Below are 23,202 nucleotides of genomic sequence, written 5' to 3' on the forward strand. Positions count from 1 at the left end.
TCCAGGTTAATCTGCCTCAATCACCTGGAACAAGGAGCCTGCTCACAGAGAAGCTTACTGCTCGGCTTCCACATTGGCATGACATACCTGAAGAACTCCTGTGCTAACACTGTAAACCCAAGCCAAAGGACAATTCAGTATCTTAACTCCAAGACAGGTCTGAGAAGCTTTCAGTATCCTGACTCCCCACCTGCACCAGCTGGGTGACGAGCACTGGGGAGAAAGCGGCAGGCTGCGCCAGGATACTCTTGGCGATCACTTCACAGTAGTGGAAGGCCTGGGTGGCAAGCCCCATCTCAGCCAGGCGACAAGAATAGATGAATTTGAACACCTGCAACAACAGACACAGCTTCACTGTCCCCGGGCTTTCCCTGTGTTTCCTGAGAAGATGCTGTATGTTTGACTCTCTCTGGATGTCTTATTACCAATACCACCCACCATCACCCCTTATCCTCTAAGCCTTATCCTCTGAGGCTCTAAGGTCAAATAACTAAGCTTCTAATCAACCCGTTCTCTTCCCCTGCAATGTCTCTGACATGGCCAGCAGTGGGGCCAGACTCTCCACTAACTCTGCTAACCACTTCATATGCACACTGCGGCCTACCACGGCCCTTGCTAAACACAGCTTATGTCAAAGTACTTGAATGGTTTGTAATGTTGATTTTTTTTTTTTTTTTTTTTTTTTTGTCGGCCGTGGGACTTGAACTCTGGGCCTGGGCGCTGTCCCTCAGCTCTTCAGCTCAAGGTGAGCGCTCTACCACTTGGGCTACAGCGCCACTTCCGGTTTTCTGGTGGTTTATTGGAGATAGGAGTCTCACAGTCTCTCCTGCCCGGGCTGGCTTTGAACTGTGATCCTCAGATCTCAGCCTCCTGAGTAGCTAGGATTACAGGCGTGAGCCACCAGCGCCCGGCAATGATGAATATTTTAAGAACCAAAATGCTAACAAATATCCTCAGTATCACTTAGCTTTTGAGCATTGATTAAACATCTCTACAAGATGTCCCCTCCTAAATCTCATCATTATTTGTATGAGAGTTCAAAAAAACCCAAAGAATCACTAGACACTGTGTGGAAAATGAACTATACAACTTGTGGGTAGGGACAGGAGAGAAAAACTGGGAGGGAGCAAGGGATGCAGTGACACTGTCCAAGAGAAAATGTACTCTCTACCCGACTTATGTAACTACAACCTCCCATATACCAATATTTAATAAAAATATGTAATAACATAATAAACATATAAAAATTAAAAACTAAAGTAACAATAAAAATACTTTTTAAAAACAATCAAGTCTTTCAACACTGCTCCCCCCCAACACATACACAAAAGCCATGCCACATGCTCTTGCTTACCTGGAAATTGGGTAAGAGGCAGGTCTGGGCCCCAAGGGACTGAGCATACTCATAGGCCTCTGTCCTCTGGATGGCTTCATTGGTGGCAAACTTCAAAAATGGCAAACTGTTGGGGAAGGAAATTGAAAAAGTGACCAATTATAAGGCTGGCCATTTCTCAATTAACAGAGGGGAATCGTTTTCTTCTTGAAGGAAAATAGACGCGGCCCCGCTGCACTCCTCACCTGTGATTTGAGCCTATCAAGACAAGTTTTGTGGTTCTCTTCGTGTAAACCCCAAATCCAACTTGAGCCATCAGGTAGCAGAAGTGTGCAGCGTCCAAAAGGCCTTTGGAGGCTGAGGAGAGATGGAGCAGCGCCCTTCAGTTCCGAGACATCCTCCTTTCCCAGTGACGTGACCAAAGACACTAACAACAAAGCCAGGGCTCTGCAGGAGAGAGCACAGCCAATGGCCACCCCACCGACCCACCTAGAGTATCGCCCATTGTGGCCATGGTCCTGGATTCCACATCCATGTTGTTGTTCAGGTTGGATAACACCATAGCAAGATGTGGCCTCCAGTCTCCCCACTTCTCATCTCCACAACACTACAATCAGAACACAAAACATATCCTCATCCTCAGAAGAACACCACTAATTCCCTAATGGTCAAGCCCAATGAGAAAGCTGAGCAACATAAGTCAAGCTGGGAACTGGTGGCTCATGGCCTGTAATCCAAGCTATTCAGGAAGTTGAGATCTGACGACTGTGGTTCAAAGCCAGGCAGGGCCGAAAAGTCTGTGTTTTTTTTTTTTTTTTTTGGGGGGGGGGGTCCGGTCATGGGGCCTGAACTCTGGGCCTGGGCGCTGTCCCTCAGCTCTTCAGCTCAAGGCTAGTGCTCTACCACTTGAGCCACAGCGCCACTTGCGGCTTTTTTTCTTTTTGCTTATGTGGTGCTGAGGAATCAAACCCAGGGCCTCAGGCATGCAGGCAAGCGCTCTACCACTGAGCCACCTTCCCAGCCTAAGTCTGTGAGATTTTTATCTCCAATTAACCACCAAAAAGACAGAAGTAGAGCTGTGGCTCAAGTGGTAGAGCACAAATTTGAGCTTTTTAAAGAAGCTCAGGGATAGCACCCAGCCTATGTTCAAGCTCCAGTACCAATGCATACACATATACAGACATGAACTCAAAGAGAAACTAAAGTCTCAGATCCTGTGATAAAGTCTGTTTTTTTTTGTGTGTTTTTTTTTCCTTTTTGGTTGGTCATGGGGCTTCAACTCTGGGCCTGGGCGCTGTTGCTGAGCTCTTCAGCTCAAGGCTAGCTCTCTACCACTTGAGTCACAGCACTACTTCCAGCCTTTTCTGTTTATGTGGTGCTGAGAATTGGACCCAGGGCCTCATGCATGCAAGGCAAGCACTCTACCACTGAGCCACCTTCCCAGCCCCTGTGATGAAGTCTTTAATGAGAACAAACCCAACAGTGCAGGGCCCAATGCAGCACTCACCGTGGATGCAGCAGGCATCCGCCCGGACATGAGCTGATAGACTGTCTGCAGAGGGTCATTGATCGGAAGACTATTGGCAAACCTAGGTGGACACGAGAAAAGAAAGATTTAACTTTGACTCAGTTACAGAAAAAACCCTGAAGTCTAATTTCAGCTCTTTTATTAATGGTCAGATTGAAGTTTAGCCTTGGCAGATGACAGCTATCTCAGCTTCAAAAAGCATAAAAAGGGCAAAGAACAGGGAATTTGAGGTCTTAAAGGAAATACTGGAAACCAGCTGGGTGCCAGTGGCTCACCTCCACAATCCTAGCTACTTAGGAGGCTGAGAAAGGGAAGATCATAGTTCAAGGTTAGCTTGGGCAAAAAAGTTTTCTCAAAACCCCTTCTCAACCAATAGCTAGCTGTGGTGGCACAAAAGGTGGAGCTTGGGAAGATCACAGTTCCAGGCCAGCCCAGGAAGTTAAGTCTATGAAACTTTGTCTCCAAGGCAGAAGCTGTTCATGGTGGTGTACGTCTATCCAAGCTATCCTGGGATCAAGACCTTACCTCAAAAATAACCAATGTGAAAAAGGACTGGAGGAATGAATCCGTGGTAGAACACCTGCCTAACAAGTGCACGGTCATGAGTTCAAATCCCAATACCACTGAAAATATTAATCAGTTGACAAAAAAAATTAAAAATTGCTCAATAGTTTGACCCAAGGAAAAAAAAACCCAGTAAGCTCAGAGCTCAAGCTTGGCATCCTCAGAGCACAGCAGGGCACGTGTGTGCTGCAGCCATGGGCTTAGCACCTACCAAGGACTGTGTGACAGCTGTCTTACCTGGTCATGACACGGGCATGTGTCCGGCTGTCCATCTTACTTGCAAGCAGCAGAGCGTGACCCCACAAGCCATTTTTCATTGCAGACTCCAAAGCATCCTGCAATGCATTTGGGATTTGTGTGAGTCACCTCACTCTGTAACTAGGACCCAGACTACTGTGCCACCTAGGATCTGCAGATGCTCCAGGAGGGGACAGTCCCCTCCCCACTGAGGGCCTAACGCCAACAACAGTGGAATGTGGAGGGGCCAGGGGCTTCAGGACCATGCAACACCAAGAACAAAAGGGGTAAGTACAGAGGCACCTGGGGTTGGCCTCAAGACCACACACCTTCTTGCGGCCATAGAGCAGAAGCTCTCGGAACCGTTCGGTTTCCTTCTCAAGCATGCTGCTGCTGGTGGCTGTCTGGCTGTCGGTGAGGAATGAGAGCTGCGCTTCACCGGACTCCTCCTCCTCCGCTTGTTCCACAGCCTCATTAGTGAAGTCTATGAGGTTGGCTTCATGGGGTGACTTCCCAGGAAGCCACACTGTCCTATGATCTCGTAACAATAGCTCTGCGATGTCGGTCCCCACCACGGTCTGTAAGGCCACCAGGGAGAGGGGGGAGCAACACAAGGCTTTAATGTGAACAGGGGTTCCAGCAAGGTGACAAGACAGGCCCCTGATGCTGTCAGATGAGAGTCCTGATCAGCTGAGTGCAGGTGGCAAGTTAGAACACCAAAGACACAAGTGTGTCCTTGATGGGGCTAAAGGGCTGAGACCTCTCAGCATGCCCCACACAGCATCCTGCCTTCCCTCCTCTCCCCAGGCTGAAGCCAAGATGCCTTCTTGGTGTGGCAGGCCTGACACTACGACACACACAGGAATGATCCTGACACCAAAGGTCAACAGAGAGGACATTCTACAAGGAGAGGAACGTACCCCATTCTGTCTGCACAACAGAATAATAAAATTCCATAGAAGACTTGCAGACTCTTTGTCAATCAAGTTTTCATTCTGCAAACATTTTGTAGCTTTGTTCTGTGCAAAATTAATAACATCCACTTTATGGGTGTCGTCTCTGAAAGAAGAACAAGTATTCTGAGAATGGAGGCCAGGGCTGTGAAGCCAAACTCAGCAACTGCCTCTGTGCAGACTCAAGACACCAACGAGGAACTTACTTGCCGAGAGGTCCGGGGAAGGAGCGCATCTCCTCCTGCTCGGGTGTGTGCTGCAGTAAAGTCTAAAAGCAGAGGGGACAGGAAGTAGCTCACACATGTGGTCCAAGCCTCGAATGCTGCCTGCACCAAGAGCCCAGGATGCAGATGCCCTCCTGAGACCCTGCCTATCTTGCTATGTGGGGCACACGGTTTTGTCAGTGGGCCCACAGGGGCTATGACAGATATACTTGGTGCCTCTGCCCCTCAGCCTGCTGCTACTGCTCCAGACTCCCTCACAGCACCCTCTCCACCTGTCCATACCAACACCCCCCAAATCAAAATCAAAAGATGTGAATAAAAATACAAAACATCAGCCAGGGGCTGGTGGCTCACGCCTGTAATCCTAGCTACTCAGGAGGCTGAGATCTGAGGATCACGGTTCAAAGCCAGCCCGGGCAGGAGAGACCGTGAGACTCTTATCTCCAATAATCCACCAGAAAACCGGAAGTGGCACTGTAGCTCAAGTGGTAGAGCGCTCGCCTTGAGCTGAAGAGCTGAGGGACAGCGCCCAGGCCCAGAGTTCAAGCCCCACGACCAATAAAAAAAAAAAAAAAAAAAAAAAAAATGCAGAAGTGCTAAATCTAACACCCACAGCAGTTGCTTAAAAGACCAACTACTATGTGAAAAACCCTCCACCAAACAAAAACTCCCCAGGTTGTAGCTTCAGAGGCATAAATGTTTCCCAGAAGGATGGGCAAGGTGAATCACACCAGCAATCTTAGCTATTAAGGAGGCAGAGATAAGAAAGGTCAGAGTTTGAGGCCAGTCTGGCAGAAAAAGTTAGCAAGACCTCAACAAGCTGGTTCATCCAAGGTAATGAGAGAGAGCTGATAGAGAGGCTGACTGCAATCAAGGCCAGCCTGAGCAAATAAAGCAAAATCCTATTCAAAAAAGAACTAAAGCAAACAAGAGCTGGGGGCATGACTCAAGTTGTGGAGTACCTGTCTAGCAAGTATGAGGCCCTTAGTTCAAATCCCAGGGCTGCCAAAAAAGGAAAACAAAACAAAACAATCAATTCCCAGGTCTGTGTTTCCAAACACAAGAGTCAAGTTGGTTGTAGAAAAATCCAACCCAGCTGGGTGCTGGTGGCTCACGCCTGTAATTTTACCTACTCAGGAGGCTGAGATCTAAGAATCGTGGTTCAAAGCCAGCCTGGGCAGGAAAGTCTGTGAAACTCTTATCTCCAATTAATTACCAGAAAACTGGAAGTGGTACTATGGCTCAAAGTGGTTAGCACTACCCAGAAAGATCTCAGAGACAGGCCCCATGACAGACCAAAAACATAAATAAAAATAAGTAAATGATAAGGCATGTGGCACAGAGGGTCCCTAGCCTTACCTCCAAGCTATGGATCTCGACCAGTGCAGGCTGTCCTTCCGAAGGCAGGTTAGGAACCACCTTAATGAGGTGACCGCCAGGTCCAAACCTGGCACAGATGTGAGGCACTGAAAACTTCTCAGGAGAAGTCGGTCTTGATGGAACTGCAAACAATTCAACAGAAGAAGCCATTGGCTTGCTGCTCCCTGTGCTCCACAAGTACAGTCCGACTCCTGAGCAGCTCCACTGGCTCAGCTTGGCCTGACCACCACAGAGCACCCAACCACAAAGACACAGTCAAACAGGCAAGGAGAAAAGAAAGAAGAGAGACTAGGAGAAAGACCAATGCTAGTCCAAGGGGATTTCTGTGTTCTGGAAGCCTCCAGAAGCAAGACTTGCTCAGTCAGATAGATACACAGAACAAGTCTACCAAGGGGAAATGAAGTTTCCTCCAAGACTGCTCACAGACATGGCCAGTGCTGGGGCCATGGGCAGTACCTCCAAGGGCCTATCCTCAGAAATACACATTGTAACAACACATGTGTGGACCTGGCCCCAGGGGCATCCAAGGGCCAGCACTGACTTGCATCCCCAGTTCTACCATTCTGACCTTAGGATGCACAGAGGTGCCAGGCCAGGCCCGCCCCTCAGAAATCCCAATCAAGAACTGACTCCTACAGGGTAGGATGTCAGGCAGGAGGATCTTGGACTTATCCAAGACACTTGCACTACTTAGTGACACTAAGTTTCAACAAAAAGAACCTACTTCTCCTTTTGACCCACTGGTAGCCTCCCTCAGTGCTGCTGAAAACACACCTTGCTCCACGGCAGGCCAGGTGCCGTCAACAGGATAGCCATACTCTGGAAAGCCATGGGTAGTGCCGATATTGCTGCCATAGGTGCCATAGGCATAATCGCCATGAAATGAGCCAGAAGGAGGCGGGGCCTCAAAGGAACCAGTAGTCACGTTTTGGCTTCTGTAAATCTGACTCTTGGGAAAGAAAGCAAGCAGGGAAAGTGAGCTCCCGCAAGCATCAAGAAGGTGGTGGGCACAAAATTAACAGGACTTAAGAAACAAAGAACTTCCAATCATCTGGTCGAACCACTACTAAATAACCCCATGCTGCTGATCACATGTATGGCATCTTATGTGTACACCGGAGGGGAACCAGGAATACGACACAGAACTAGAGGGAATCAGGGAAAAACATACAACAGCGGGACCCATTAGCTGCACTGGACATTGACCAAAATGAACTAAGCAACTCAATGGCAGCGATGGGAGGGAGGGAACAAAAATGGGATAGAGGAAACAGCTGATGCTATGCAAAACAAAAGAAATGTACATACCACCCAATGTGGAAGAAATAACTATCGCAAACCTCATAGAACTCATAAATGTTATAGACTGTGATAGACAATTTGCTCCAGGAAAGTTAGAATGTGTTTGTGACTTTAACTGAGCATCACTATCCCACAATACTGTGAAATTTGGGAAATTATGTAATCACTTAATCACAATTAAAAAAAAAAAAGCAGGTGGTGGGCACACTGTTGGAACCATGGAACTGAGCTAGACAGAAATGCCCGCCCATCCTACTGGGCGCACCTGGTGTGAGTGTGAGCTGAGGCTGCTGCGGCGGCTGGGCAGACTATGCCCACTGCGCAGGCTCCGAGCTGAGTGCTCGCTGTGGACGCTGCGTCGGTCGACCTCCTCCCCATAAGGGTCCCTATGAGGCTCAGTGTCATCATCAAAGCTCCCCGTGAAGCGAGGGTCATATCTCCAGTGATCATCACACTTTTCAAGCCTAGAGGAAACAGGAGCTCAGGGCAAAGAACAAGAGACAGGACAACCCCTGGGGGTGACACGCATCTACCAGCTAACTCCAAAGGCTGGGCTGGCCCTCCACCATCCTCCCTTCCATCCCAAGGCAGTCCTCATTCTGAAGCATCCCCAAGTTCAACCCGGGTGGCCTCAGAGAACACAATGCAGATACACTTCCAGTGTCGTCTCTTCTCTGGGCCATGGCAGGACAAAGAGACATGGATGGAGGAAAGAGGGGGCCAGACAGAAGGCAACCCCAGAGCCACCGTGCAGGCAGGCATTCATGGTAGGCTGGTTCTCCTCCCAAAGCCCAGAGCTGGAAGCCCCGGAGATATGGCCAGCCCTTCCTCTTTCCAAGTATCAGGCAAGCTCTCTGATGAACTCAAAGACAGGAGAGTAGGTAAGCAAGCACATGACAAGGCTTAACCTAAACTCCTTCAGCTGAATGCTATTACCCACCTGTCCCCATAAGCATAGGTTTCCTTCCTGTATGGGTCGGGCTCGGCATCATACCAAGGCCTTCGGTCCCAGACACGGGTATCCCTGAGTCTGGAACCATGGTAACGTTCCCAGCGACCCGGGTCTGCAAATTCAGGAAGAAGGGTCAGTGGGGCACACATGGAAGAACCATCCAGCTCTCCTGGAGCAGTCATCTTGTATTATCCCCCCTGCTGAGGACACCAGGGCTCCCAAGGATCCAACTGCTCAGGATGATGGACCTGGCCCTAGAGTATGGACCTTCACAACACAAACACCAGGTGCATCCTGCCTCTGAGACACCACACAGCTGTGGGCAACCGTTCAAGGTATTTCTTTTCTCTTTTCTTTTTTCTTTTTTTGTGCTAGTCCTGGACTATAACTCAAGGCCTGGGCACTGTCCCCAAGCTCTTTTTTTTTTTCCCCTCAAGGCTAGTGTTTAAGCACGTGAGACACAGATCCACTACTGGCTTTTTGGCAGTGAACTGGAGATAAGAATCTCACAGTTTTCCTGCCCAGGCTGGCTTCAAACCTCCATCCTCTGATCTCAGCCTTATGCTGAGCATGATCCATATATGATTACAGCTGTGAGCCACCAGTGCCCAGCTGAAACACGTTTACTATTGAACGGAAAGAAAACAGACATCTGTGGGTGCTGGTGGCTCAACTTATAATCCTAGCTACTCAGGAGGCTGAGATCTGAAGACAGTGGTTCAAAACCAGCCTGGGCAGGAAAGTCTGTGAGACACTTATCTCCAATAAACCACTCAGAAAACTGGAAGTGGCGCTGTGGCTCAAATGGTTGAGTGCTAGCCTTGAGCTGAGGAGCTGAGGGACAGTGCCCGGGCCCAGAGTTCAAGCCCCAAGACCAACCAAAAAAAAAAAAAAAAAGAACAGACTAAGAAAGAACTCTGCCATTGAACTATATCCTGAGCCCCAAATACTACTTTTTAATTTTTAATTCCCAATCACTTGACTATAAGTTTTACTAATATTTCTTCTTCCTAAAGTGATCCAGAAGAAATTAAGAAATAATTCAGGGTTGGGAATGTGGCTTAGTGGTAGAGTGCTTGCCTAGCATGCACAAAGCCCTGGGTTTGATTCTTCAGAATCACATAAACAGAAAAAGCCAGAAGTGGCACTGTGGTTCAGGTGATAGAGTGCTAGCATTGAGCAAAAGAAGCTCAGGGACAATGCCTAGGCCCTGAGTTTAAGCCCCAGGACTGGCAAAAATAAAATGAAATGAATACATACATTAAGAGGGAAAGAGCCCTTCTCGGAAACTGAGGCAAAACATGGACACATCAGGCGCTCCGGAGCTGTGGAGCCTGAGGTATAAGAATGTACAGCTAGGGGCTGGGAAGGTGGCTTAGTGGTAGAGTGCTTCCCTTGCATGCACGAGGCCCTGGGTTCAATTCCTCAGCACCATAGAAGCAGAAAAAGCCGGAAGTGGCCCTATGGCTCTGGTAGAGCGCTAGCCTTGAGCTGAAGAGCTGAGGGACAGTGCCTAGGCCCATAGTTCAGGCCCCATGACTGACCAAAAAAAAAAAAAAAAAGTACAGCTAGAACAGACAAAAGAACTCTCCTTCTCTGTGGGCCTGTTCTCTGAGATGCCTGTCCTGCTTGGGAGCAGGTCTGGAGGCTAGCCAAGAAGTACCAGACCAACTCAACCAGATGTCCCACATCCACTGTCCCCCACCAATAAGCAGCGACTTGCCTCTGGTGGCTTCTGAGACAATGAGACTAAACAGCTAGGTTTTCATTTATTTCCATTTCATCAGTTCACAGTTGAGTAGTCAAATGGACAATACAGCAAAAACTAGTGTTCACTATACTTGGTTAGAAAGTCAAGGCAGCCACCATTATGACAAAGATGTAGCATGACATAGGATAGAAGCCATCAATGTGATTACTCTTAGACACAAAGAATTTTCAACTATTGTCCTTTGAATAAGAACAGGAAGAGATAATTTAAAGAAAAAGTTTGCTCAAAACACACAGCAGAGTATGACCCACACACAGCAGCCTTTTCACACAGAGTCATATGGACACTGCACTTGCTAATCTCTAAATTCTTGAACATACCTCCATAATCATACTGGCTGGAGTAATAATTTGCATAGTAGTCACTCTGACTGCTCCACCCACTCCTGGAATTACCGTATCCTTCAGGATACCCTTGCCTGAAAAAACACAGAGCTGTTGAACACATTACCTACTGAAGTGTGGCAAAATGTCAGTAGTACACATCATACCATGGCAGCGAGCACTTACCAAAACCATCTGGTTATGAAAAAACACTAATTACAAGACCAAAATGGTAAGAGAGCTGAGGTTATGAATTTCCCACCTTGTAGCTAACTGAAATTTAGCTCAACAAAATCACTACTTGACAGTACTAAGAAAACTAACACATTTTTTATCCTTAGTGCTACATCCTAGGAGTTTTTAATATGTTTAGCAGAACGAAAACAACGTAAATTGATTTTAACCAACTAAAAACGTCAACTTTAGTGGGGCACCTGTGACTCACACCTGTAATACTACCTACTCAGGAGACAGAGATCTAAGAAGCACAGCTCAAAGCCAACACAGGCAGGAAAGTCTGTGAGACTCTTATCTCCAACTACCTACCAAAAAACCAGAAGGGGCTGTGACTCAAAGTGGCACAGTGCTAGCCTTAAGGGAAAAAGCTAAGGACAGCACCCAAACCCTGAGTTCAAGCCCCATGACTGACAAAAAAAAAAAAAAAAAAAGTCAATTTCAATAGTTGTTAGGCCCAACCACTAGTGTGGACTCCATGTGACCTTGGGAGACAGAGCGTAAACTATGAGCAGAGCTGGATCCCCTAAGCCTGATATACATCTGCATTCTATAGGCCTAGACCTACTCATGGCCCTAATCTGAGCCAAAGAAAAGCTGAGATTTAAGCCTTGTGCTTACAGGCTCTTGCCTGTAATCCCATCTTTCAGGAGGCTGAGATCTAAGGACTGTAATTTGTAACCAGCTCAGGCAGGAAATCCATGAGAATCTCATCTCCAATTAACCACCAAAAAGAAAGCTGGAAGTGGAGCTGTGGCTCAAGTGGTAGAGTATTAGCCTTGAATGAAAAAGCTAAGGGACAATACCCAGGCCCTGAGTTCAATTAGTGTGCAAAAAACCCCCAAAGACCAAACCAAAACAAAAAAACAGCTGGGTACTGTTGGCTCACACCTGTAATCCTAGCTACTCAGGAGGCTGAGATCTGAGGATCGCAGTTCAAAGGCAGGCAGGAAAATCATGAGACTCTTATCTCCAATAAACCACCAGAAAACCAAAAGTGGCACTGTAGCTCAAGTGGTAGAACACTAGCCTTGAGCTGAAGAGCTGAGGGACAGTGCTCAGGCCCAGGGTTCAAGCCCCATGACCAACAAACAAACACCGACAAAAAACAAAGAACAAAAGTTGAGATTTGGAGCTCCTCTAGTACTCTTATAATTCTTTTTCTGCTGGTCCTAAGGCTTGAATGAACTCTTTCACTGTCTGAGTCCTTCTCTGTATATCTATCTCTGCCTCTTGCTCAATGCTAGGGATAGAATTCAGAGCCCCACATAAGTTAGGCAGGTGCTCTACAACTCATCTACAGCTCAGCACCTCAATTAAAGAATTAGATCTCTAGAAACAGTATCAATAGCATTGAACTTCATAAAGAGCCACACATGTGGTTCAGTGTCTGTCTTTGGGGGAAAGTACACTGAAGTCAGTTAAACAGGCAAAGATTCACAGCAAAGCCTTTGCTCTTCAGATAAGCCACAAAACTTTGAAGAACTAGCACATGGAACCTTTTGAAAACAAGCACTGAGGCTTTGTACATTAGTAACTAGATGTTCACACTGCTAGGCTTATGAGCAGTGTGTCCTCAGGGCAAAGCTCACTCCTATGAGCAACATTCAAAACTCTGGCAAAGAATGACCACAGGAACTGAGGTGGCAAAGTCAGAAGTGACCAGGACCCACACCCATTGTTTGCTCAAAGCCACCAATGGCCCTGCATAGACATAGCTCAAAAGCCGACTCTGGAGCTCTAAGACACAGTGGACTTTGACCTAGCTTACAGGCTTACTCAGAGGGCACACACCATGGTTCTTTCCAAATCTCTGTTGCATGATTACAAAGCAGAGCCATGGCTAGCAGTAGTACAGGAAATGCAGGCCAGAAACAGATGTAACCCTTCTAGCAAAGGAGGCAGAGCCAGGTACAGAATACAGATCCATCCACAAATTACTCCATCTTTGTGACTAGTCTTCCCGGGTGTCTGGAGACTTCAGAGGAAGCTGAACTAGTTAAAAGAGCCTTGTGCAGCCAGCAGCTGATTGCCAGGACAACAGAGGGGCCTGGTGACAGGGAACCACCACTTGTCCCTGAATGGCACAGAAGCCGCTTCTTTGTGGCTCTGTATAAGGTCTGGCCTGACCAGCAGGTGGGGACAAATGGTAACTGACCAATTCTATTGGGATTGCATGTGAAAATATACCAACATACGTAAGTTTGTACAATCCTTTACAGACACAGAATGTTTCCAGTCATCAAGTCACTATCGTGGCCACACAAACACCTGTCAGGCATTAAAGTAAAGCAGCAGTGTGGATGTGTTCCCACCTGGCTGTGGGCCGGTCAGAGCAGTGGCTTGCTCGGGAGCTGGGCCGCTCAGGATCTGGGTAGCGGTAGTTCTCTGTGTAAGCGGAGGCTGAGCTGTCATAGGGCCTGTATCGAGGATCATACAGGGCGTAGACGTCCTGTGGGAAGGAGGTTTAGGCAGTTAGACTCCAAAACAAGCAGTCAGTTATCGAGCATCCAGCTTGAGCTTGTGATTTCAGATGATCACTCTCCAAAAGCAGGACTGTAGGCAGGCTTCCTTCATGTGAACAGAGAGACAGAGGGTCGACCTCAGGCTGTCAGCCCAGGCCTTGAGAAGACAACCCAGACAGATCCACAAAGGCCTTGCCAGCGGGCAGCGACTTCCTGAGGGCACCATGAGGCGTGAGCCTCTTCAGACCGCCACTGACAAGGCCTGTGATCATTCATGTCCTGCTTTAGTCACCACCTCAGCCAAGCAAGAAGACCACTGACCCATTGGAACCTGCAAGTCATAGGTAGCCTCACTACAGAACCATGGCCTGAGCCTGTGTCTGAACATGAGAAAATCTGAAAGGAGGTAAGACAAAATACATATGAGCTAGAACTCATCCTCCTGTGTATAACTGCTTCAACTCTGCCACTGCCCGGCAGATAATGAAAAAAGTTGTTTCTGACCACCATTGGAAACGACAGCAACATAAAGAAAAAAATGTGCTCATATGAAAGTATTTCCACGCTTCAGTCCCAGTAAGAGCCACAGCAGCCTGTGGCTCCTCTCATTCTCCTGTCCCCAGGTCAAGCAGATGTGGGCTCCGTGGTGTGGAAATACTGTCTAGGCTCCTTTCTAGAAAAAGATTCCCAGAAAAGACTTACAAGATGTCTAGCATTACTCCTGTTGTTTCTTAACGCTGGCTGGCTTGGGGGGTTCAAACTATGTAAAACCCAGGCAGGGTGGCATACTGAGCTTTTAAGAGGCTGAGCCCAGGAACCAACCTTCGCTAAACAATAAAACATGTAAAAAGCTGGGTGCTGATGGTTCACACCTGTAATCCTAGCTATTCAGGCTGAGATCTGAGGATCACAGTTCAAAGCCAGCCCAAGCAGAAAAGTCCGTGAGGCTCTTATCTCCAATTAGCCACCAGAAAACCAGAAGTGGTGCTGTGGCTCATAGTAGTAGAGCACTAGCCTTGAGCAAAAGAGCTCAGCAACAGTGCCCAGGCTCTGGGTTCAAGCCCCAGTCTGACAAAAAAAACAAATCAACAAACATATGAGCTTCCAGAGGATAAACTTTGCAACACAGAGCTCTAATTCTGCACCAAATAGACAGGTGTTACAAGAAAGGGGCCTTTTTTTGTCATATAAAATGGGATGCTGTGTTGTATTTAAAAAAAAAATTAGCAACAGCAATTCATTACAAGCAATTCAATGAGCTGCTGTTGGTAGGAGCCTAAGGGAAGAGCTGGGTGGTAGCCAGAGAGAACTTTTCTCAGGTGGACTGTGAAGGCTTGGAGAGAAGAAATACAACGAACCAAAGTGAGGGCAGTAAGATGGCTGAACACTGGCACTCTTACCTGGTAATACAGAGAGGCTGTCCCAGGATCAGACAGATAGAGTGAGGGGTACTGGGACTGGTAGGCATCGTACAACGGTCTGTAATAGTAGTGGGATGCCAGGTCTGGAGGTGGTGGGCCAAATGCATTTGGAGGTGGTGGGTGCAGCCAGGGCTGCTCTGATCGTGGGGCTGCCTGGCTTGAGCTGGTGGACACAGCCGATGCACTAGAGGACTGAGGTGGCGGAGGCAGCAGCTGCTGGCCTGTGTCAGCTGGAGCTGGACTTGATGGCTGGGCTGAGCTTTGGGACCGTCCCTGTGCGGATGAGCTTTCTGTATTGGAAGGTTCTGAACATGGTGCTTGGGGCACCTGGGGAGAAGTCTGTGGCTGAGGAGGGACGAGCTCTGGCTGGGTTTTTCCCACACCACTCTGGTCCTGTGCATCTTTAGTCACCTGCTGATAGAAATGGTCTGCATTATGCGTTCCAGGCCCAGATTGTCTGGGATGATTGGCAACTGTTTGCTGAGAAGCTGGGCAGTCTGCAAAGGATGAGCTATACATTCTTCCAGAATTTTCCAAAGTTCTGTTTAGAGTGAAGTCTAGGGCTCCAACTGTTTCTTCACGGTTAGTGCACTGATCTGCCTTCTCATTATTACTAGGTACCAATGTACTGCTTGCAGGCGGGACTAAGGTCACACCTGTGCTTCCAGCAAAGCTATTAAACTCAGGAGGAACTCCTGCTGCACTGTGATTCTGACTTTCTGCAAGAGGAGTCTTTGGAACCGGATAGGACAGTGACTGAGCCAACAAACAGGCAGGCTGGCTAGGAACCATTTCAGAAGACCCAGAACCACGAGGCACACTGCTGGGGGCAGTACTGTTAGACAGAGACAAGCCAGTGGCAGTATTAGCTGGGACACCAGATACTGCAGCATGGTCTCCAGAATCACCACCAGGAGGCTGGCTGTTACTCCCTTTGGCATTTTCCCCCACTACGGCATCTCCCCAAGACTGAGTCTTCTCGTTAGGACTCACTAAAGACACGGAAAAATGAACAGGCTGAGCCAAATTATAGCTTTGGTCAGGCTGGGCAATCAGAATGGGTTGATTCTGCAAAGATTCGGTCGGTGGTGAAGACAGCAAACTTGCATAACCAGAACTGGCCTGTGATGGAAGGGCCTCCTCTTCACCCACCTCTGGGGGGTTCTCAAGGTTTTCCGAAGCACCAAGGCCATCTTGGTTCTGCAGAGGTAGGGCAGCACCTGGCTTCCGCAGCTGTTGCCCAGACACTCCCTTTGCCAGAGGCTGAACAACTTCTGGCGGCTGAGGTTTTGCAGGCACGTACAGCGCAGGGGCAGCTGGGGCTAACAGGACGTTGCCACCAAAATCTGGCAGTTCATTTTGTGCCCAAAGAGTTGTTGCTGGGCTTTCACACTTCACGGCTCCCTGTGTCCTGACTGAGGGCCTCTTCTCAGGTGTTGGGCGCATAGTATCCAATGGTGGCCCTGTATGTGGAAGTGTGTGTCCAGCTTCTGCGGTGGTGGTATGTGGCGGCAGGGGACAGGCCTGGGGTGCAGTGAGGGTCTCCATGTTGTCTGGTGGTTGCTCCAGGTTACCTGGAGAGACATCAGGCATCCTGGAAGCTGCTCTGCGTTTCTTCTGCTGGTCACGGGTTCCCCTCACTTCAACCACCATGTTGGCACGATCTGCCTCGACTGGTTTTACCCCAACTAAGTGAGATTTTACTGGTTCAAAAGAACTATTTGCGCTTGTCTGAAATATCCCTGTAGGTTTGGGAGGACTTGGAGTTGAGGGCTGAGACAGGCTGCTGCGGTAATTCTGGCTCCCAGTGGTCTCATCTGTCTCTCCTCCCACTGGAGAAGAGTCAATTTGTTTAAAAAAACTGCCTGAAGAATCATCTTCGGGTTTTCCGATTTCCTGCTGAATAAATGTGCTCCCCAATTCTTGGGGCCGGGTTGACCCTGGAGGACTCTTGTGGCTGTGGCCGCTGTAGCTGGATGACACACTGTCAGACCGTGCAGGGTGCAGTGGCACTTCGGGGGCCTCGAGATGCAGTCCCCCACCTCTGGTGAGACCCACAGCACTAGGCCTGGGGGCACCTGGCCCAGGAGGGGCTCCGTATCGGAAATGATCATTCAAAGAGGAAGAGTCCAAACTCAGGGGCTCACTTGGCAGAACCTCCTGATTTTGAACAAACTCTAAGTTTTCCACGTTCTCATACTGTGAGCCATGAGCACTGAGAGTCCCAGTGCTTGCCGCATCACCCCACATATCACCAGCAACGTTTCTAGCAGTTTGCTTATCATGCTGAATGCCGGTAGACGGAGAAAAATAAGGCTGAGCACCAACTTCCTGCTGTGCAGTCTCACTGTTGGAGCCCTTGAGAAAGGCCTGGTAGACACCACCAGCTCCGTGTGCGAGCGGGAGTGGATGGCCCAGTCCAGGACTAGAGGAGAAACCATCCAAGTCCATTCTGCCAGCAAAGCTTGCTTTTTCAGATGAGAGATTCTCCTCATTTTCTGCCTCCTCTCCTTGGAAAAACATTGAGAGAGATCCTGAGGATGCTTCTAGTGGAGCCCGGCTAGTCCCAGTCCCCAAGGGATAGTGCACCTGGTTTTCTGGGCTATTTCCCTGAGTGAGCAGATTCACAAGGGCAGGGTCTAGCAAATGCTTATTTACTTCTGGATTTTGCATGAACTCTTGGCTTGCCCACGGACTTCCGATTCTGGGATTTTGCCTGGATGTATGCTGAGGGAGAAAGTGTGTAACACTTCGCAGGTGAGCCACCTCATTCCCTTCGCCCCCAGCCGAGGGTGCTGGGGGACACATCGTGGACGGAGAGGGGAAATGGGAAGTGCTGGTGGCCTGGGGTCCCACACTCTGAACAAGTCCCTCTGGGGAGGGCAAACAGTGATGCCGGGGAGTCTGTGAGTCTCCCGGCGCTGGCGCCCACTGACCTGGCATCTGTTGACTAGGCTGGGAGAAGAAGGAAGATGCTGATGGGGCTGCTACACCGTCATGTGGGGTGTGTCTATTCAGAGGTCTGTCGGGCCCAGGCCCACTCTCAGGTAGATGTCTCTCATGAGATGGGTCAGGACCCACTCCTGGAATGTAGTGAAGAGGATATGGTGGATTTTGAATTTCAGGCCCCGAGACAGAACTGACCTCAGTGCTCCTACTCATCTCAGATCCAGGCAGCAATGAAGGGATGGATGCAGTAGGAAACGGACTGGCATCTGTTCTCGGGTGTGACATAGGTCCTGGCAGAGACTCATGGGGTCCTTGGGAGCTATCCCCAGCATTTGTGTGAGGTGCAGGCAAACCAGACCACTGAGAACACACTGGGAAGGCTGAGCCATGCAAAGCAGGCAGGCTGCTCTTGGACGAACTGCCCAAAGGTGTGTGTTGGCGCGTCTGTCTATTAAAAGCAAATGGATCTGTTACTGGCGGCAATGGGCAAGTTATCGGAGCTACTGGTGCATTATTACTGGCTGGCCTCCTGTAAGGACTGTTGCCACCCCAAAACATGCTCCGAGGATTCCCGGCCGGAGGGGGACCAGCCATGCTAGATGGGATTGCCTGGGGTGGCGGCTGCATGTCGGATCTTTCCCACAGGAGATGCTGCTTACAGAGGAGGCAAGGTAGAGCTTTTCCTTAACTTGAGCTGGAAAAGAAAAGAAAAATGATCATAAAACCCATATTTACAGTCCTGACTATAATAAAGGAAACTATATGTGCATATAACTACATATACTCTCTCTCTCTCTCTCTCTCTCTCTCTCTCTCTCTCTCTCTCTCTCAAAATGGCATCTAGTAAAATTCTGAGGACATCTTTCCCCTGCTTCTGCCCTAGCAAAGAACCTTGGAGCTACTTCAGGAAGCTCTGGAAGGGGCTGGATGAGGCAAGGACACTGAGGGCTTGGTCACCAGTGGTCTGAGTGAGTGTAGACAGCCTATGTCCCCTCTAGGACTTGTTATATAGCCTGCTTCTGGATCCTCCCCACCCCAGCAGAGACAGGAGCAATCCGACAACCATTCTGACACTACCAGAAAATGCCTGCTAGTCCTAACACTGCTCTGTAAACTACCACCAGGTGCAAGAAGGAGCAACTGCACTACTGAGAAAAAAAAAATCTGGAGCTAGGCTCATGGCACAAGCAGCAGAGTGCTTTCTTAGCAAGGATGAGGTCTTGAACTCAAATCCTAGTACTACTGGATGGATGGATGGATGGATGGATGGATGGATGGATGGATGGATGGATGGATGGATGGGATGGGATGGGATGGGATGAGATGGAAAAGCTGGTATATGCTTATAATCTCAGCACCCCAGAGGCAGGAGTTCAAGACTGGCTGGTCCACATCAGTGGATTCCAGGTCATCACAGGCTTCATCGTGAGATCCTGTCTTAAAAAAAAAAAATTCATTTCATACTTTTTTGTGCATGTTAATTTTAAATCTGGAAAGAAAAACCCAAAAGTTTAAACTTTGCTCTCCCCTTTTCTTTAGTGAAAAGACATTGTGAAAAACAGTTGTGCTGCCGGGCGCTGGTGGCTCACACCTGTAATCCTAGCTACTCAGGAGGCTGAGATCTGAGGATCTCGGTTCAAAGCCAGCCTGAGCAGGAGAGACCGTGAGACTCCTATCTCCAATAAACCACCAGAAAACCGGAAGTGGCGCTGTGGCTCAAGTGGTAGAGCGCTCGCCTTGAGCTGAAGAGCTGAGGGACAGCGCCCAGGCCCAGAGTTCAAGCCCCACGACCGACAAAAAAAAAAAAAAGAAAAAAAAGAAAAACAGTTGTGCTAGCTGGGTTCTGGTGACTCACGCCTATAATCCTAGCTACTCAGGAGGTTGAAATTTGAGGATTACAGTTCAAAGCCAGCCCAGGCAAGAAAGTCCATGAGACTATCTCCAATAAACCACCAGAAAACCAGAAGTGGCGCTGTGGCTCAAGTGGTAGAGCGCTTGCCTTGAGCTGAAGACAGCGCCCACGACCAACAACAACAACAAATTATAAAAGTTACTAAATGTGCTGGAAACCTGTGGTTCACACCTGCAATCCTAGTTATTCAGGAGGCTGAGATCTGAGGACTGTGGTTTGAAGCCAGTCTGAACAGGAAAAGTCCATGAACCTCTTACCTCAAACTACTCAGAAAAAGCTGGAAGTGGCCCTGTGGTGTTAGTGGGTAGAGCACTACCCTTGAGAAAAGGAATCTTAGGGACAGCCAGGCCCTGAGTTCAAGCCCCAGGACTGGTACACAAAAAAGAAAAAGTTACTAAATGCCTATTTTTTTTGGCCAGTCCTGGGGCTTGAACTCAGGGCTGGGGCACTGTCCCTGAGTTTTTTTGCTCAAAGTTAGCACTGTACCACTTGAGCCACAGTGCCATTGCGGCTTTTTCTGTTTATGTGGTACTGAAAATCAAACCCAGGGCCTCATGCCTGCTAGGCAAGCACTCTACCACTATGCCACCTTCCCAGCCCCTTCTCTCATTTGTTTATGATCTAGTTTTCATCTGAAAGCAGTGAAACAAAGTTGCCTCTGACCACTGGAACTGTAACTAGGCTGGGAATAAAAACCCTAAAAATAAGTTACAGCAGGTTTACAACTATGGGGTGATTGCTTTTACAAACTGCCAACAGGGATAAAGCTAAACTTTTCTAGAAAAAAAAAAAAAAAGAAGAAAAATCCTCACTGAAATGTTATTTTTGCTGCTCTTTGATTTTGAGTAAGACAAGATGAATACAATTCTGACAAACTAATGTCCTTTGGAAGCAAAATTCAAGTTCTGCACCGTGAAAATCCTTTTCTTGGCATCTGTTCTTCTCCCCAGCATCACTCCCATAAGCAGATGTTAAGCTAATCCAAGAGAAAACTGAATCAAAGGAAGAAATCCTAGGAGGTTTCTAGGGTTCGATCCACACTTACCTTTTCTTTTTTTTTTTGGGGGGGGGTTGGGGGTCTGGTCGTGGGTCCTGAACTCTGGGCCTGGGCACTGTCCCTCAGCTCTTCAGCTCAAGGCTAGTGCTCTACCACTTGAGCCACAGCGCCACTTCCGGCTTTTTTTTCTGCTTATGTGGTGCTGAGGAATCGAACCCAGGGCCTCAGGCATGCAAGGCAAGCGCTCTACCACTGAGCCACCTTCCCAGACCCACACTTATCTTTTCAGAAGTATGATGTTTATACCTTTGGAAATCTTTGATACATGGGTAAAAAGAAAACATTGATAGATGTATTTCTAAGTATGCCATTTGCAAATTTTGAAAGTTTCTAATCCTTACCTGAGCACATTTCCTTTGCATCTATGAATTTACCATTCTTACTGCCTCTACGTGTTCCTTCCTATGCTGACAGGGGACCCTTTCTAACTGACAAAGCGTCTTAAAACCCCACCTGAATTCAGTTAGGAATACCAGAGAGTTCACTTGGTATTCTGTCATTTTTTAATTTAATTTTTGTATGGGTGCCAGTCCTGGGGCTTGAACTCAGGGCCTGAGCGCTGTCCCTGAGCTTCTTTTGCTCAAGGCTAGTGCTCTGCCACCTGAACCATAGCTCCACTTTTGGCTTCTTTTGCTAACTGGACATAAGAGTCTCATGAACTTTCCTGCCTGAACTGACTTCGAACTATGATCCTCAGATCTCAACCTCCTGAGTTGCTGGGATTATAGGCATGAGCCACCAGTGCCCAACTTCACTGTCATTTTAAAAGCAAGAACAGTTATAACTTCACCTCACATGGACCAAAGTAGAAGCAGCTCTTTCCCCCGTCTCCCACCCCCATTTCTCCTATGAGCTTGGATTCTCCTCCATTTGTCCAGCCAAGACACAGCAACTCCTTACATCTCCACGTCACACTGAAACCAGGCTGCCAAGAAAAACAGGCCTCCTAGGTTATCTTCCAACACAAGACCCTTACCACTTTAAGCAGTTAAAAACAAAAACAAAATTTTAAAATAAAATCCATAACCCTACTGCACTGCTGGTGGGAATGTAAAGTAGTACAACCACTCTCGAAAGCAGTCTGGAGGTTCCTCAAAAAACTAAACATAGAGTTTCCCTATGACCCAGCCATATCACTCCTAGGCATCTACTCTGAGCATCATGAACCAGCATATGATAAAGACACCTGCACATCCATGTTCACTGCCACAATCTTGGCTATTCACTCACAATAGCCAAGATATGGAAACAATCCAGATGCCCCACAATAGATGAGTGGATCCAAAAATGTTGTACCTGTACTCAATGGAGTTTTACAAAGCAGTTAGAAAGAATAAAATAATGACATTTACAGGGAAATGGATGGAATTGGAAGAAATCATGTTAAATGAGGTAAGCTAAGCTCAAAGAGACAAAGGATGCATATTCTCTCTGATAGCGGAGGTCAGATCTAAAACGTACTGGGATATGACAAATTACACAGGATTCTACATACTCATAACACAGCGAAACCAAAAGAGGATAGTCTTGAGAGAGAATCACAAAAGTGCAATACCCAAGCGCTTTTTTTTTTTTTTTTGGTGGGCCGTGGGGCTTGAACTCTGGGCTTGGGCGCTATCCCTCAGCTCTTCAGCTCAAGGCAAGCTCTCCACCACTTGAGCCACAGCGCCACTTCCAGTTTTCTGGTGGCTTTTATTGGAGATAAGAATCTCACAGACTTTTCTGCCTGGGCTGGCTTTGAACTGCGATCCGCAGATCTCAGCCTCCTGAGTAGCTAGGATTACAGGCGTGAGCCACCAGCACCCGGCTTCCATGAGAGTCCTATCTCCAATAAACCACCAGATAACTGGAAGTAGCACTGTGGCTCAAGTGGTAGAGCACTCACTTTGAGCTGAAGAGCTCAAGGATAGTGTCCAGGCCCAGAATTCAAGCCCCAAGACTAACCCCTCCCCCCCAAAAAAGGGTGAACAGGTGTAGCAGAGGAGCACAATGGACATTGATGAAAGTGAACTACACAAATCATGGGTGAAGATGGGAGGGAGGGAATGGGAGAGAATGAGGGCACAGAGGACACTGTATGAAAAGAAATGTACTTATTACCTGAAGCATATAATAAACATAACCCCTCTGTGTATCACCTCTACAATAACAATAAACAAAAAATAAAATCCATAGCAGAGGCCTAGAGGGCAGATTCAGAGGTGTCACTGTGACAGCAGCTGTGCCTCTGGTGCAGAGCTCAGGGCAGCCACGTCTCTCAGTGCAAGTAGTGTCTCCATTTTTAAAATGAGAAAGTCTGGCCGGGCGCTGGTAGCTCACCACTGTAATCCTAGATACTCAGAGGAGGCTGAGATCTGAGGATCACCTTTCAAAGCCAGCCTGGGCAGGAAAGTCCATGAGACTCATCCCCAATTAACTACCAGAAAACTGGAAGTGGCGCTGTGACTGAAGTGGTAGAGCACTTGCCTTGAGCTAAAGAGCTGAGGAACAGCACCTGGGCCCAGAGTTTAAGCCCCATGACTGGGGGGGGGGGGGGGGGGAGAAAGCAAGAAAGAGAGAGAAAGGAAGGAAGGAAATAAATGAGAGTTTGGATGTTT

At 48.1% G+C, this 23,202-nt stretch overlaps 1 protein-coding gene across 4 annotated transcripts in view; it reads right to left on the reverse strand.

The window, feature by feature from the left end:
* The window catches only part of Sec16a (SEC16 homolog A, endoplasmic reticulum export factor), a 40,955-nt gene that overhangs the window by 14,878 nt on the left and 2,875 nt on the right, over positions 1-23,202 (reverse strand). For 3 of the 4 annotated variants that reach the window (XM_070015068.1, XM_070015069.1, XM_070015067.1), the window contains exons 2-17: positions 14,667-18,330; positions 13,117-13,253; positions 10,565-10,662; positions 8,462-8,585; positions 7,787-7,985; positions 6,994-7,168; positions 6,199-6,341; positions 4,822-4,883; positions 4,583-4,721; positions 3,992-4,240; positions 3,663-3,760; positions 2,841-2,922; positions 1,823-1,940; positions 1,579-1,690; positions 1,355-1,460; positions 191-331 (exon numbers count right to left, since the gene is read on the reverse strand). In XM_070015068.1, the coding sequence (XP_069871169.1) occupies positions 191-331; positions 1,355-1,460; positions 1,579-1,690; positions 1,823-1,940; positions 2,841-2,922; positions 3,663-3,760; positions 3,992-4,240; positions 4,583-4,721; positions 4,822-4,883; positions 6,199-6,341; positions 6,994-7,168; positions 7,787-7,985; positions 8,462-8,585; positions 10,565-10,662; positions 13,117-13,253; positions 14,667-18,263 (5,580 nt within the window). In that variant the 5' untranslated portion in view covers positions 18,264-18,330. The remainder of the gene's footprint in view (positions 1-190; positions 332-1,354; positions 1,461-1,578; positions 1,691-1,822; positions 1,941-2,840; positions 2,923-3,662; positions 3,761-3,991; positions 4,241-4,582; positions 4,722-4,821; positions 4,884-6,198; positions 6,342-6,993; positions 7,169-7,786; positions 7,986-8,461; positions 8,586-10,564; positions 10,663-13,116; positions 13,254-14,666; positions 18,331-23,202) is intronic. The other variant, XM_070015071.1, reaches the window with a different exon arrangement.

The sequence above is a fragment of the Dipodomys merriami genome, unplaced genomic scaffold, assembly GCF_024711535.1.
Source record: "Dipodomys merriami isolate MVZ:Mamm:240054 unplaced genomic scaffold, mDipMer1.0.p SCAF_11, whole genome shotgun sequence".
Lineage (NCBI taxonomy): Eukaryota > Metazoa > Chordata > Mammalia > Rodentia > Heteromyidae > Dipodomys > Dipodomys merriami.